This window comes from Echinococcus granulosus (assembly GCF_000524195.1).
Source record: "Echinococcus granulosus chromosome Unknown EG_S00146, whole genome shotgun sequence".
NCBI classification, from domain to species: Eukaryota; Metazoa; Platyhelminthes; class Cestoda; order Cyclophyllidea; family Taeniidae; genus Echinococcus; species Echinococcus granulosus.
This window is the reverse complement of record NW_020170526.1, coordinates 32,090-48,298: the sequence shown is the minus strand read 5'-3', so window position 1 is coordinate 48,298 and position 16,209 is coordinate 32,090. Positions and strand designations below refer to the sequence as shown.

The 16,209-nt window shown below is 42.3% G+C and overlaps 3 protein-coding genes across 3 annotated transcripts in view; 1 reads left to right on the top strand and 2 right to left on the bottom strand. All coding sequences in view use genetic code 11, as the record gives it.

Moving 5' to 3' along the window:
* Positions 1 to 1,890: 1,890 nt before the first annotated feature.
* EGR_09391 (hypothetical protein) lies at positions 1,891 to 2,431 on the bottom strand (the record flags this gene model as incomplete). Its single annotated transcript, XM_024498640.1, has 2 exons — positions 1,891 to 2,088; positions 2,144 to 2,431. The coding sequence occupies 2 exons, from the start codon at positions 2,429 to 2,431 to the stop codon at positions 1,891 to 1,893; spliced, it is 486 nt and encodes a 161-aa protein (XP_024346929.1).
* Positions 2,432 to 3,921: 1,490 nt separating this feature from the next.
* Positions 3,922 to 12,227, top strand: EGR_09390 (myo inositol monophosphatase; the record flags this gene model as incomplete). Its single annotated transcript, XM_024498639.1, has 12 exons — positions 3,922 to 4,000; positions 4,483 to 4,767; positions 4,836 to 5,041; positions 6,451 to 6,712; positions 9,572 to 9,730; positions 10,525 to 10,748; positions 10,871 to 10,981; positions 11,015 to 11,228; positions 11,267 to 11,434; positions 11,509 to 11,700; positions 11,795 to 12,081; positions 12,150 to 12,227. 12 exons carry the CDS (start codon positions 3,922 to 3,924, stop codon positions 12,225 to 12,227), a joined length of 2,265 nt encoding a protein of 754 aa, XP_024346928.1.
* Positions 12,228 to 15,012: 2,785 nt separating this feature from the next.
* Positions 15,013 to 16,209, bottom strand: part of EGR_09389 (Bestrophin-4) — a gene marked incomplete at both ends in the record, with an annotated part of 3,797 nt that continues 2,600 nt past the window's right edge. Inside the window, 2 exons of the mRNA XM_024498638.1 lie at positions 15,013 to 15,102; positions 15,150 to 15,260. Coding sequence (XP_024346927.1) covers positions 15,013 to 15,102; positions 15,150 to 15,260 — 201 coding nt within the window. The remainder of the gene's footprint in view (positions 15,103 to 15,149; positions 15,261 to 16,209) is intronic.

The following is a 16,209-nucleotide window of genomic DNA, read 5'->3' as shown; positions in this document are numbered from 1 at the left end:
GGTCCAGGTGGCTGAATCTGAGCCAATTTTTAACGGAAAGGCTAGTGACACAGTGGCCAATAACCCAATTCCAAATTTTTCGTCATGATCCATAACGGAGTAAGGCTTGCACTGAAGGAGTCAAATATTCTTGCCGACTGATTTACAAAATGGCATTGTGAATTTCGAAAATAGTATGACCTAGGATGATCAAGCGACATGGCTAAGGATTTTACTTCCTATTAGGTGAACCCATCTGAATCGACAATGTGCACAACTACTGTCGGATGTGAAGGATCCATCGTTGATCTGTCTTCGACGGTGTCACACGTGATATCAGATCGCATGAGAAGTAAAGGGAAGAGTAAAAGCCTCATGTGTAGTAAAAAGGGGCGACTAAACTAGAGTCTTAAATTGAAGGTATTGTTAATCGGAATTTGGGGATATTCGTGGTTGAACTGCACCACGCGCCTTCAGGTCTTTCTGTTCGTGTTGCGCTTCCAGGGATGGCAACTGATTAAAACACAAAAAAGATTTAAATCTAAAGCTTGTAAATTTGAGGAAATGAGGCTAAAGTGATAAAACTTCGTTTTTTTCCCTTTATGAATTGGCATTTTTAAGTGTCTGAACTTGGATCCTTTTGAACTCCCGACCATTTACTAGACAGTCCTCAGAGCAGATGCCTATGTCGGCTACATACGTGGATAAACAATGATGAGTGCGTACACGAATGACTCTATCCTTAGAGTGATTTGTGGTACCCGTAAGGTACATCCATGCACAGTTTGAGCCGATCAAGATTGACTGACCGAAGGCATGGCTATCTAGAATGTTCGGAGACCAGTCATCATTAAGAATCTTCTGAAGTCGAACAGGAGTCTTTTTGGGGTCGCAAGCATCCCAAGAATTCTATCCATCCTCATGTATAATCTTTATCATTCTATGTAAACTACCCGAAGTTTAGGGTGAGAGAGTTGACGTCTTTAACGGCTCATCAGCACCATTTTTTGGGTGCAATTTGGTACATTGTCAATGCCTTTTGATGTTATCATCATCTTAGAAATGAAATCCAATGGGGAGGCTTGCAACCCCAGAAAACGTTCCTGCTCAATTTTCCCGAAGTTACCCATTTATAGCCAATCCCTAAGTGTTCTGAAGAGTCGTGTCCCCACTCTCTCTCCTGATTGGCTCAAATTGCGTATGGATGCGCTTTAAGTGTACTGATAATCACCAAGGTCAAGGTCGCCTAGTTACACCACGTGAACATTGAAGCTACCGAGCGAATCTCACCCCGTCCCCACTATCGGCTGTCTGCGTCAGCGATAAAGACGTCCGTTCTGATGTTTGTCATTTATGATCTGGTTGGAAGCTCTATGGAATAATGACCACGCACATACAAAACCCACTTTACAGCAGAGCTAAATAGCCCCTGTCATTCTGCTCAATTTAAAGCAGCAATATCCTGTTTGACACCTACCTTACTGGAGTTTTGGGAAGAAAATTAGCAAATATGGATCAGATGCTTCGTTTTTTTAAAATTAATACTACCACATTCACTGCTGAACTGGATGATGTAACTGCCGCTCAAAAATTAGGAAAATGCATTTGTTCTTAGACCAGTGGTATCTTACATATTCTTTGCTCTAACTCAACACAAATTAGTGCTTGCTCAGGCAAGGAAATAAGCACCTGTGCTTTTGACATTGCACTGGTGGTGTATGCATGCAAGCCATTCAAAATTGGGAATTGAGTCACGATAGCGCATTGTCACTGAAGTAGGCTGTAATTTCATACATACATTCACCTTGTCCGTAATCACTCTAAAGTGTGCGTACAAATCCCGTCGATTAAGAAGAGATTAATTATCCCGCATCCGGACGTTTATTTGATGCAAGCTAAGTTCGATGACACTTAGCGGGAACCGCAAGTCTGATTGCGTTTCTTAGCCTTCTGTGATCGTTTGATGCGCTTGCAAATCACCTGGTCAGTCATCCTGACAATGAATCGAGTCATGAGGAGAGCTGCCAATGAGCAGCCGAATGCGACTCCAATCACGCCCCAATTCAGACTTCCATCTTTTGTCCTTAAGTAAGCGGCCAGACTGACTCTCTAGAGGGAGAATAAAAGTCGGTTACAATATCCCAGCACACAACATGACACCTACTTCCAACCAAGGGAGGCATTTGCTCAAAGTAACTGTCATGCAGTGGAGGGATAGCAAACAAACGAAGGATATGGTCAGAGCAAGGAGGTTTTCGTAGAGCTCCTCCATCCTTTCAAAGCTGTCAGCACACGCAGTGCAATCAATAGTCAGGTTGTGGTCACGTTGTGTCTGGTCACCTGACCATTTAAATGGCCAGGCACACATTTGAGATAGTGAAAGTCGAACAATGCTTCCTCCGGCATATGTGAACGCCTTTTCCTTGTGTTGCAGCGTTGCAAGTCTTTTCATCGTTCACCAGAGTACACACGCCATGAATAAAAGAGCTGAAAAGGGGGAGGTGGGATACCGCCTTTGTTAAATCTTACTTGTTTTAATGACTTCAGACGATCTTGGGTGGAATTATCTTCAGCTGGAAACAGTTTTTATTCAACTGCCTCATTGCAACAGCTGGCCTGATTGTCACAAGACTACTCGATAATCTGTTGCAACTGGTGTTTCCCTGTATTTGTCAGCCTCTCACCTGTTTCTGTCGCCCAAAGCCCCGCGGTGAACGCCAAAGATAATTTATAATCATCTTGAGCCTCGAAAGTAGGATTTAAATGAGTTAAACTAAATGTTACACTGCTTAAGGATAAACTTGGAGTAAATATTACATGTCGTCGATATTTTAGCAAAATCTGTAAACCGAGTTCTTTTGTTTCCTGACCAAAGCGGAATATGGAAGATTTCACGCGTTTATATTGCAATCCTTTAGGCTATCGATGAGCATCATAGTTTGCTTCCCCAAGATTATGTTGTGGCTAGTGCAAAACCGAATTTTCAGCCCCTCAGCTAACACATCGAGCTAGAGATTGAGTCAATTTGAACTTTCGTACTTAATAAATCAACAGAATAGATTAAGATTCTCGATAGTCGATCTTCAAGACTTCTGCAACCTGCACAAGAAGGACTACGTTTATGGAAAAGAATTTTAGCAATGGAAAGTAGCGTTTACGTTAGAGCGGAACATTATTTTCCCTCTTGTAATCTCATTGAAGAAAATTACATAATTTTAAGGGGCCGACAAAATGTTCTGCGTACATTTTATTACTTTCCCAAGGCGGTTCCAGTGATGTTGACATATTCATCTAGTTAATTGCTGTACATCACAATGTAGTAAATAGGTATTTCGCCTAAATGTGTATTTGACTATGGGAGTACAGGTTGTATTTCTGCTTTCCGGCCATGCTAGTAACCTCAGCCCTTCTGTAGGTAATTAGCATATGCTCTTTCACTACTGAAGATTCGGATCGCTAAGATAAAATGTGACAAACTCATTATTCAACGGTTTAAAATTCATGCATTCTGTCCAGATTCTCAAATAGCGTAAATTATTAGTGGTTTGCGTATTTGCAGTGACGGCTCATCGTTTACAATAAATACGAAGATTAGTGAAGAGCTATGAATGGATACGGATATGCAATTGGCAAGAATTATAGACCGCACTTAGACTATCCAGGGAATTCATATTAGGATAATATTCAGAGGTTGGTATGCCATGCGTAAATGTCCTGAACTCGAGGGATATTATAAGTGACTTGGGCAGTTGGCTCTTGGTTCAGTAACCTCCCGTTAACACAGTAAGTAGGTGTAACGTTAGAGCAAAATCTGGAGCAAATCTATAAAAAGCGACGTTAGCACAAGAGAACGAAACAATATACCTATATAGTTTTAATGGTGAAAAATCGATAGGTTTTGCATACATTGCAAATATGCGACCAAGTTAACTATTGGCTGCAATGTCAAAGACATCCGCCAGTGAGGTTGGTCGTCGTACGAATAGCGTGCTTGTTTTCTTCTTTCTCACCAGGTTCATTTGTAAGTTGCATGTGGCCATTGTCACTTCAAACGACTTTTTGGTATGATTTAAGTGTTTATGGCTTGTAAACCTACTGATATACTCGATTGAAGTCGTTTGTCAACCTCCACTAGTTGAATTAGTGTACTTGCTAATTATCACGTGGTTAGCTGTAGTAAAATTTCCCTCTAATTTTTGCTTAGAATGGTAAGGCTTGCTGAAATCGGGGTAGGTTGGTCGAATTGTGGTATTTCCAGGTTTGCTCGGTAGATTTTCGTGAGACCGGCTAATGTTTCTTTTGCGTTTTGGTAACAATTGGGCACCCTTGGGGATAATATCCGTAAGCAAAACCCTCATTTACGGTACAATAAAACAATAATCTGTTTGCTCTAACCAAGGAGTGATTTGTGTAAAAATCGCATTGTTGATATGATAATGAGGTGCGCCAGGCTATGTCCTCAGACAGTCATTGTCGTTTGTAGAATGTGGCCTTCATATCCAGGGTGGCCTCAGTGGCCACAAACAATGCCAAGCACGGTTGAGGAAACCAATCACTGGGCACAACTTGCTCGCCAGTGGGCAGCTGCCAATACGGTTCAGCAGCAACTACCACCGCCCCCGCCGCCACCTCCTCCGCCGCCCCCGCCGAGGCCCGTCGAGGCCGAGACGCGGCTTGCAGTCGTTATGGAAGACCAGGATGATCGGGTTCTGGTGCCGCTGCCCCCCTTTGAAGTGAACCACGACACGGATGATCGTGTTCTTCCCCCTTCGCACGACTTCTCACACGGTGGCTAACTTGTTTTCATCAGCTCTTTATGTGTTCTTCTCTTGCTACTGCCTTACTCTTCACTAAAGATTCAGATTATCGTCGGATGCAACACGGGAGCTTTACGGGTCCTTCCAACCAGTGGCAGGAAGGTCCCCAGGATTACTATCCGCCTAGTGAAAAGGGCTATGTGGACCCGCCTTTGGATCAGCCGATTATCAGGGAGTATCATCACACGCACTACGGCCAGCCACCTCGTGGAGATTTCACGAGACCACCTCCACCCATTCCTAATGTATGATAATGTAGTGATTAAAGTAATATCATGTAAGGTGCTTTTTACTAACTCGTTTCTTAAGATAGTTGCCAGTATCACAGGAATTAGCAGCAGCATTTTGATTTTACTTGCAGACATTTGCAATTAAAAGGTACTTTGTAGTTTCAAAGCGCTGCGACGCTTTTCCGAAAACTCTCTGGGATAAAAAAGTGTGTGGTTTCTCGTTAGTCACCCAGTTTTTTATAGGGTTTGGTGGAACATCTCATGTCACCTACTACAAAAACTCTATGACTTCATTAATGCTTCTTATGCTCATTTCTATTAAATTATGTTAACCGAATTGAGAGTTATGTAACGGGAACTTTTTGTAGTAGCTAAGTGGATTCATCAAAACCGTACCTCATCATACATTATGTTCTTCTGGCTCATTGCAGATGTTGATCTCAGTTAGGCAGTTCATTTGTCTTAATTGCCATCTTGAGCCAAACATGGAAGTAGCCAATAGTAATATAAACAAATGGATCAGATTTTTCTCATGCTTAGCTGGGAACACAGACTTTTTACAACTGAAGGAGCCGCCTCAAATCTGAAGTGACAACTTCTCCTTTTGTGTAAATATCAATCGCTCAAAAACGTGTTCTGCTTTTGTAGCTTTCGCAATCTAGTTCTTTAGGTACATCTGATGAGGAGTCACAAGTTTACCTATCTTCACACTTACAACGATTTTTAATTGCCAGATGTTTCTTCTGATATGATAAAAAAAGAGATGTAAATTCTAAAGAAATTCGGAACTGAATGCCCCCAATTCTGGATTTCAAGTAACTTTTCTGACTTTCTTGTTAAAGTTCATTTCCTGCGATGCGGTAGATTGAGGAAGAGAAAATCAGTCTAGTTTTTGTAGCTGGTTCTTCTTACCGGCCCGTTGCATCATTTACAATGAAGGGATTGTTTCAGATGTCCCATACTTTTGTCCTATCTTTTAAATTCCAATTACTTTAACTTGCATTTCTAATTTATCGTCCTTCAAAAATTATTTTTAGGGTGTGATTCATCAAAAAAGGAATGCTTTAAAGGTTTGAAGAGATCGCAGCGGCCCCTAGATTTAATTACCGCTTACTTGGAGTTGGACACATTAATGTCCCCTATTACTGAATTCATCATAGTCATGTTGGCCATAATATATGGATGACAGATCATTTAACTTATTTGGTAGATATTCTCATTCCATAAGTGTTTTCACGCTACATTGAACAATCCAGACTTGGATTTACTTTCTACTTATTTAACTGTCAGCAGTATCTAGTGGGAGAGTAAGAGTCATTTGTTCCCATGCAGTTAGTTCAGGTTCAAGCTGCGATATCTCAAGCAAAGTACGGTAAATGCTAACAAAGGGATTGCTTTAGAATCCATGATAATTCTTCTAATAGCAACAACAGGGCTACCCTCCGCCTCCTCCCCTCTATGAGGGTAACAGGCCATACCCCGCTGAAGCAGTTCCAGAGCAGGACTGGAGTTACGCACGCTGTGCACCAGCGTCGATGTCGAACCCCATGGTGGATGACTTCTCCATGCCTCCACCAACTCTCTTTCCCATTAGTCAGCCGCCGCGCCCCCATTTCGTAAGGCATCCCCTGCCCCTGCGGCAGCACTTCCCACACTCCATCCCTGAGCACGTGATGCCTGCCTTCCGTGAGTCCAGTTGCCCATTTTTCAAGCCTCTCAATGAATCTTAGATTGTGAGCTCTTATTCTACTAGGCAGATTTCCCCAAAGGCCTGGGCACTGTATATCCTGGAGTTGTTTCGAATCTCAAAATTTTCTTAGTTACTATTTGATTAAATAATAATTTTGTGCAGTTTTTATTGTAAAATCTGATTGATTACAGAGAATTTGAATACCATGTTCGTTAAAGTAGTCATTATGACTGTTTTCCTTCTCCAGCGAGGCACAAGCTATGTTTATACTTTAATGAAGAACTTCACCTTTGGAAGCCATAAAAATCCATCTCTAACCATTTCCTTTTCTATCTTCACTTTCTTCCCATTCTTGATTTCGTATTTGATTGTCTAATGCCAAGAAATGATAGTAGATATCATCTGGCGAAACATTCTGGAAGAAAAGTTGACGATGACGATGAGTAGGTACCTGGTATATCGCTACCTTCTATTCTAAGGTACATATCTTCCACGCGTAATTTTTGCGACAAGAAATGAGCTCTTGTTTTGTCTTTTAAAGATTAAAAGCTTCCAGCCGATTTGGCTAGTTCTGGCTATTTCTTAAGCAGTGGTTTTACTTTTGCACCTCTAAGTTTTTTCAGTATCAAATGGTTAGAATTCAGCCTCATTTGTTTGGCCTTTAGTAGGTAATTCACAGTGACCAATTGCACGTGTAATGCACTTCTGAGGATGTTGTGCGTGCCACGAGTGTGGAACTGTTAGTGAGTGGATTCTTTGGGGATAGCAGATGATGTACTTGTTTACTTAACGGACATTGCAGTACAAAGGACGAAAGTCATGTCGAAATATGTCATTCAGCAAGCTGTCTAGTATTTAGCAGCTTCCTGGAAGTAAACGAATGGAGACCCTTTGGAGCTTAATATTGGCTGTTAATGCGTGTGAGTGGGAACCATTTACTTGGTTTCCACGACTTTGCTGGTAATTTGATCTCAACCAATCGTTCTCCCACCCATTTTAAACATTAATGCAGGTTATTCTTGACAGGTTAGTATCTACCTAACTTGCTAATAGCGTCGTGCATTTCTTCGTTGTCATTGAAAGGGAGTGTTCCTGAACGCAATGCATCTTTCCTTGATTCACCACTAAGGTGGTACGGTTTGCAAACGCGCCTCCTCAAATTACTCTGTAACAAATTTCAGGAGAGGTTTTCTGCAGCTTTCAAACAAAGTTTGCATTCTTAAAGCGGTAAATATATTCCGATTGAATTCTTCTGGTTCAATCTGCACTTCATGATAAGAGGAATAAAAAGTGGGAGAAATATAGCGCATAGCATATATCGGAGTACCGTGTTGTACTGATTCATATCTGTTTTGTAATGCATACATGTAAACAATCTCATGCGTTTTACAAGGCCTTTTAAGATGCCTTACAAAGGCGCACTTACAACTGCAGGTACTTTTTCGTTACTTAAGTATATTTTTTGTACTTTGGGTTTGGGAACATTCTACCTTTCTGCCATCATTTCCTCATTACAAGCTACAAATTAGTTTCTTATGACACGTTGTATTAGTTTATGTTCCTTACAAAATTAAGTGCTAAATGCATTTTTTGTTAATTCTCGAAGAATCTACTTAACCGGTGTCAGCCAACGTCTTTTCTTGTCTGCCTTCTTTTGTAAATAGCTAGTGCGGTAGCTGATTGACTTTTTCATGTTTTATCTGTTACAAATGCTCCAATATTTTTCCCTTTCCATCTACGACGTGAATAAATGATTCGTAATTTTACTTTAGTCAATCTTTTTTGTTGTCTTTGGTAGACCTAATCTTAACCGAAGTTCTCATCCTGGCAGTGAATTTTGCATGTTTTCTCTGCATTTCCCTGGTAATGTGCAATCCAAACTGAAAATTCTTAGCCAATGTTCCATCAACAACCACATGTTGCCGCTGTCGTTTTGCCGTGAAGTGTTAGAATCTGAACAACAAATAATTCAACATTTGCATAACGCTTCATAGATCTAGCCGCTGCGTTGTTTTGCGAAATCTGCCACACGCCGACTGCGAAAGATGCCAGCAATGGGCCATGGACAGTGTTGATTTGTGTCACTTCAAATCTAGTCACTACCGGTTGTCATATTTGCGTTAGAATAAGCTTGATTCTGGTGCATGGAAGGTCATCAATCATCCGATCGCCGATAGTATCATTTGTTTGCGCTTTACTGACTTTTCGTGTTTTTGATAAAGTGGTTTCAAGTGGTCCATCGTTCGACAGTCGGTCCAACTAAGTTGGTTTTTCCGTAGTCACGAACGCTGATGGTTTTGTGGTAAATCAAGGGAGACTTAATGATCTACTCCTTGCTTAATTATCTCTTGTCGACTTACACCCAGTAGCTTTTTCTGTTAATGTTTCTGTATGAATTTGAGGAGCAACTCTGTCAAAGTAGCTGCAATGTGACCTTATTTACTTCTAATTTTTTGCCACATGGGTACTTTACAGGACTCTGCTACAACTCTTACTTTTTTCTCATTTGGGGAGGGTTGTTTACGAATGTAATTTGCATTCCTTTGCTCTGTCGGTAAAACCCTCTTCTGGTATGCACTTTTTCATTGTATCTTTACAATAATAATTGCACCATTAATTAACTCAAGCCAATTTTCTCGTGTTTGCTTTTGATTGTTCTCGAGCGATTGCCCTCATTTTCACTTGCCACAAACGGAACTAATATTTTTATATATGAACTATCGAGGCTTCATTTGAATGCACGTGTGCCCTACCTCTTCACTGTTACCCTCTGAGCGTGCCGAATGGCCGTCTACGTGATGGCTCCATCAGCAGTAATTGGTCTGATCAGCCTCCTTTTCTTATCCACTCGAAAGAGGAAGCGGCGACGAGCTCGGGTGCTTGGCCACCGAAGGAGACGGGCGAGGCGCGTCGCCGTACTCTGCCCGCCTGGCTGCGTGACGAGTTGGAACGTTTGGAAAAACAGAAACGCAAACAACAGGAGAAACTGGAGGCCAGCGAAGTTCTCAAAGACCGTACGTTCCTGTCCAATTCTCTTTCCACTGTTATGGAGAGTTTTTTTTCGATGCTGTTGAAGTTTTGTGAGTCGCCTCCTCGTGACCATACAGCTTATTAAACTGAAAAATATCATTACTTTTTGCCTTTTGCTTCAACTAAAGAATTCATTTGCTAATACCAGTTGTATATTTTATTTGACGGTGTGACCGTTTGCGTATGGGAGCTACTTCTATGCATTCCAAAATCATGCAGTTGTAGCCTTTGAGTTACTTTTGTAATCCTTGCGAAGAATGCGATTCTAAATGTTGACTTAGAATAAGCCTACAAAAAAGCCGATAGACTAATTCTGTGAAAACAGGATCGTCGGGTACTGAAAAGCCCCCTATAGTGGTTGTCGATGCTCTCATTAAAACCACCAAGCATCGCTTAGGACTGGACAGTGTTCTGTGGTGACCATGTTTTATCCGTCAATTGCTTTTCTTCTAAACATCTGCTTGAAGGCAAATTTTAATGAGATGGGTATTGTTTAGTAACTTTCCGAGTTTTGTCATATCCTCGGTGTTTAGTTGATATAGCAAAACTGTTGGGCAACAGTAGATCGCCTCTCTATATTTGAGTCACCGCAAACTGCTTTTTTGCAGAAATATTACGGGCAGTTGTGCGTTTCAAATGTAGAAGAGTACCGGGGCACTCTTGAAGATGGCAAAAGACATGCGGGTGTGAAAGTTGTCTAATTATAAATATACAGAAAGTTTGGAATGCTGGTTGCCTAGGTGGCTGAAAATTGATTTCCAAAGGCTTCAATTTTTAGGTGAAAGCGGAGGCAGTTTAAGCGCTGGAGGCGATATTAGACGCGACGCTGATGGTGCAGTTGTGATGGAAGAGGAGGAAATGGAGGAAGATGAGGACGAGGAAAGTAGGGGAGGAGGAAGGGACGATTCCAGCTACGAAGAGGATGATGAGGATAATTTAGGTAACGTTAGCGCCCAGGGCGCCAACTCCCCTCACGGCGGTTCACCGCGAACAAAGGTCTCGGTAAGCTGTCCCGTCTAGGCACTCTCCCCACCCACTCTCTTCTCGTCCACCCCGGTCATGACCACCACCGTGCAGTTGGTCTAACTCCCTAACCCTCTCCCCACCTCGTTTCGTCCAACCAGAACTCTGGATTTGTGGATGCAGAGCGTGGGCTCGAAGCCCCTCACGTCACCGAGGCGGAGTACTTGGCTATCTGCGCGCGTCTACCTGAAAACCTTTTCATACCTGAACTGGTACGTTAGTCTGCATTTTTTTCATCCCCTTAGAATCGTTGCATCACCCGAGTTCTGACAGACGTCCTTCTGGATGTCACAACTAAATTCGTTCTCGATGTGGCTGAAGAGGCGTGTCAAGAGGCGCGTAATGCGTGCAAACGACCGGTCGTCGATCTAGCTAGTGGTTCGGAGGGGGACCATGATAATACTGACCCCGGTTCAAACGACAGTGATAACCCTGAACAACTTGGTGTAGGCGTGTTGGGTAAGTGTTTGTGAAATTTCCTAACATCTTCCTTCAAGGTCTCTCTGCTTATGCCAGTGATAGTGACTCCGACAGAGAAGGTGAACAAGAAGCAACTTCCGAATCTGAAGCAGTTGTTGAACCCCCTACAAAATTGGATCCCGACGAAACTCATCCGAAAGTTGAAGATCCTAGTGTCATCACGCCCTCCACGGAGAATGAAAGAGGTCAGTGTACTGAGTCACTCATTAGCAGCAACGATAATGCAAGTATGCATAGTAACTTCTGTAATCGGTTCTAGAGCCAAGCAGGGATGCTCCAAAACTGCGAGAAGATAAGGAGAAAAAGAAGGATACTGAAAAGCACCGCGATTCGGTCGAGATGAAGAACAAGAAAAAAACGCCGAAAGACGACAGACATGAGCATCCTTCTTCTTCCTCCCCTTCCCTGTCACAGAATAAAAAACGCACAAGTCGGAGTGCTCAACGCAGAAGTACTAGGAAGAAATCCGAAAAAGAGACGAGTGATGAGAGGTCAAGTCGTAGCTGTAACCACGGAAGGCATCGTGGTCGCTCTCGAAACCGCAGGCGTTCAAGAAGCCGTCGGCGTTCACGCAGTCGAGATATCAAACGTCGAAGGTATTCACGAAGTCGTAGTACCTCGAGGCGCAGACGTTCACGTAGCCGTAGCCGCAGTCGATTGCGAAGCAGACGTTTGCGTAGTCGCAGTTATTCGCGCCGTAGGCATCATAGATCTCCTTCATCGACGTCCACGTCGTCTTCTTCCTCGTCATCGTTATCGTCATCTCGTCGTGGTAGCAGGAGACGACGTCGCTAATTTGTTGGTTTTTAGGCAAGTTTGGCCACTTTACCTGGTAAGTCGGATGCATTGAATATTCCTGGTTTATCCGTGTTTCTCCCTTTTTATTTACTTCGTTTTTAGATGACCTTGGTTGAGTTGACTCTCAGCCATCTACTGAGAGTTACTCATCTTCCCTTCTCCCTTGACTTAATTGTGTGAAAATTGGAATTAGCTCCACAATTTGCTCTTAAAATCGAGTTTGAGTTTTTTCCCAGTGTGAAACAACTTCACTTGAGTGTCATTTGTCAATCTTATGCTCCCTTTTCCCTTGTAGGTGTACGAGCAAGTACTTGTATATGAATGATCCCTCGTTTTTAATGCTTCTTTATGATTGTAAAGAAGAATATCTGAAATTTTTGGAATTCATTTTCTCAATCTGGGGCAGGTGCTTAAAAATACGATCTTATAAAAAAAATTGGACGACTAAATAAAACTACCTGGAAGACGAACTCCTTTGAACCTACGTGTCTTCACGCTCCTTTATTTCTAGGGCCTTGACAGAACACTTGGTTGGGCGCTGTCAACTTTGACAGATTTTAGTCGACAAAGGCGTGGGATCTGCGGCTGTGTTCCTTCGGGCTGTCGCCATTGACTTTTGTGAAGGCCGTATAAGTTGGCAGTAGCGATTGGATGCTGTTATCCACTTACCAGGATAGCAAAGTGCCGATGCCGGAGGCGTAGGTGGGGTTGGTAAATTGTGTTCGTGGTTCTGGTGGGGCGGGAAGGTGGGGGTTCTGGGTCGTATGAATTCGGTACTTGAATGGAACGGGTGGCGTGCAGGTGGGGTGGTGTACACGCGAGTTATAATTCTCTGATGGCATATTCATCTGAGGTATCAGCAGCAGCGCATGGTCTTTCAAGAACGTGCGGAACTGTCGGGTACCGCCTTGTTAAAACTACCTTAACTCCAAAAATTTGAACAGGCTGGATAACTGTTGACTTGATTGTGCATGCGGTGTTCTCTCAAGTTGAGCTCTAAGGGATTGTGGGGGAGCGTACGTACTGCATACGCGATGTGGTTTTGCGAGATTTCATCTTGAAATGAGGCAGTGGGCTCCTCCACTTGCAAGCAGTTTTCCTCCGACTTCCATAACCCTTGAGCCTCTAAGCTGCCTTACACCTCAAGCTTTCACTTTCAAATGAGAATTTCTTGAAATGCGTAGGGGTTTTTATTCCACTTTTGACCCACTAATCCCCACTTAAGATTTAATCGCCTCTAAAGCAAACCCTTGAAGTGGGACTATTTCGTACATTGATAAAATCACAGTGTATTTTGAATATCGTCAGTAATGCCACTGAGCGAATATCGTTTTCGAAGATGGTCCTGAAATTCAATTGTCTGAGAGCCTTCAGGCCTCCCTCTTCTCATCATCGGTTGCGGTTTGGTGGGTCCTGCTGCTGGCGCGTGAGGAAGTGTCGGGGGAAGGCGGAGGAGGCGGTGATTGAACTCTACTTTTGCGTCGGATAAGGTGAATGAAGGACTGAAACAAGGGAGAAGTTTGGGTGAGGCCGATATTACGGAGCCAGTTTTTCGCTTTCCTGTCGTGGCCGTTTACTGATACAATGATGGACAAGAGTTATCAATTTGATTAAGCTTACACCTCGTAGCCACTTTTCTGTCTGCTCCAATAATTCAGTTTCGGTACTAGTAAACATTAACTAGTAGTCAAGAACGTTTTGATATGCTCAGTATCTTTTCTACAGCAGAGCAACCTTGGAAAATCACTACTTAGTAGTCTTTGGGGGGAAGGGGGGTTATCTAGCTTAAGGAGGACATGGCTCTATGATGAACACTCGAGGATTCTGCCAACATTTGCATTTAGCGTGTCGAATTGATTCGGTCACTTATGCCAGTTAAAACTGCAGGTAACAGTTCTATTATTTCAATTCCCGGGTTTCCGTTGCTCATCAGTTCTAAAGCTGACCTTTGCTTTCGCGATAACAGGAAAAATTGTAGAAATTTTGGAAAAACTAACGAAGTCACTAAATTTGAAATAAAATGACAATTCCGTGCTACTTTAAAAAGATTCAGCAGATATGAGCGTTCATTGGAGCACAAGATCTTTAAATGCAAAATAAATAGGAGCGACAAATTACCTCTACTTATTGACGCTACGCCATCTACAATTCGTAGTAGTTGTAGTAAATGAAAGTGTACGAAGTTACGTGAATTTGTGTTTGCCCAAATGTCATTTCCATCGCATATAGGTCACTAGGCAGATGTAGTTCTATGCAACTACGATCAAATAGGAGAGTGTCAAAACTTGACGAAATAATAAACTTATGTGTTCAACTTCAAATAAGTTGGAAATCCTACTGGGCGTACACTGAAGAGAGCTTATTCGACTTGAGAATTAAGAATCTGTTCCAATGTCACCAAGAAAGAGTAGTGTAGAGTTACACTGAGAAATAGGGCTATATTCGATTACAAGGGATTGCACACACGATAGACACTTTTCAAAGGACAAAATAATAACATATTTCATGGGGACCACTATTAGCCATAGTTGTGATGCTTTCATGGATCCTTTTTTAGCACAGTGGGTAGCAATCTGCTCTTCAATCATTAAAGACGCGGAATACTGCTGAGTAACTGGAGGAAGAATTAAGGCAAATTTCAGATCTTACTGTTAGAGTCTGGAGAAATATTTGTCTAGGCATCAGTTACTTTCCTATTGGCTTTAATAAAGACAATAGAGGAGCAATCAACCTCCCATCGGAAGTGACTTTAAAGCAGTCGCGTTTTTTGTGCACTAATTGCATGCAAATTTACCTGCCTTTTGTATTCCAATGTCTTTGCCTGTATGTCTGTCTTTGGTCGTGTGAATTAAAATTAATTAACTCAGCCCTCTCCAAAACATATCCTTCACTGTTATTTTGTGCAAGTAAGTAGCCTACCGTTTACAAATTTGCTTCCAATTTTAGTGAGGCAGAATACATGAGATCAGTTATACACGTCATTACTGCATTCTTTCCCATCGACGGACACAGCGGAGCAGCACTTTTTGTAGTTCAAGTTAAGCATTTGTGAGGGCTTGTGGGCGCGCGTGCAAGCGGGAAGTCAACAGCACGGACACTCACGAAGTCTGCCATTGGTGTCGTGCAGGCCGATCCCGGATAAGGCGCCTTATTATCGTGAAAAGTAATTTCACGCACAATATGGTCACGACACACCAAATGCAAATGTAATCTCTAAAAAGAGTTGCGTGGTTCAATTATACACGTGGATTAGGAGGAATCATCAGAAATACTACAAAAAACACCCCTATCTTAACATAAGGTTTGAGTGATTACGAGGACAAGATACCAGATGCAGTCAAAATCGCAACAAAAAAAGAACAGAGGGTCAAATTTCCTGAAAAAAATGAGCAAAAGATGATTATAATAGGCGCAGTGATGCTGGTGAACGACTAGCTTTGTACAATGTGATCAGGAATGTAATAAAACACCTCTCTATGGATCAGAACATTCTGCAATTGAATCAGGACAAGTGCAAACATTGTTCTCATGACGGTTACTAATTCACAAAAAAAGTAATTTCAAATGGAACAAAACTATCTGGATTGGTATGCTGTAGCGTCATGATGTTCTAATCATACATTTACCTATTCAAGTACTAAAGTCTAGGCAGTGAGGCTTTCTGGACATATCCACAACCTCTCAGGCTTCCAAGATGTTAATGCTAATCCGAATAGTTACGTATTATTGTAGAAACTGCGGACGCAGCACTGGTGGCACCAGTAGGTGTATCAGACCCACTAGTAAGCGTCACTTCGTACTCCTACATATTCACAACCACATAAGCTTATATGCGTTGACAGCTATCACTTACGGCTAAAAAGGAAAGGTATCTTCCGTAGATGGATAAATCTATAAACACTCAAAGCAGTAGGCCTGCAGAAATCTCCCCGACTTTAGGCAAACTTCCGTGTTTAGAGTTCTAACTAAACTGCGAAAGCTCTCAAAAGGTGCGTCAAGGGACTCGTTTCATCGGCGAACCATAAGTGTTGTGTGAAAAATTAGCACCCACCTCACATTCTGATTAAGTGAGGGCGCCTTTGCAAGACAGATTAGCCGCATCGAAAGCACTGGAAAGTAAGGAGGAGAAAAGGGTACCAAACATGGTTTTACAAAGCCACCG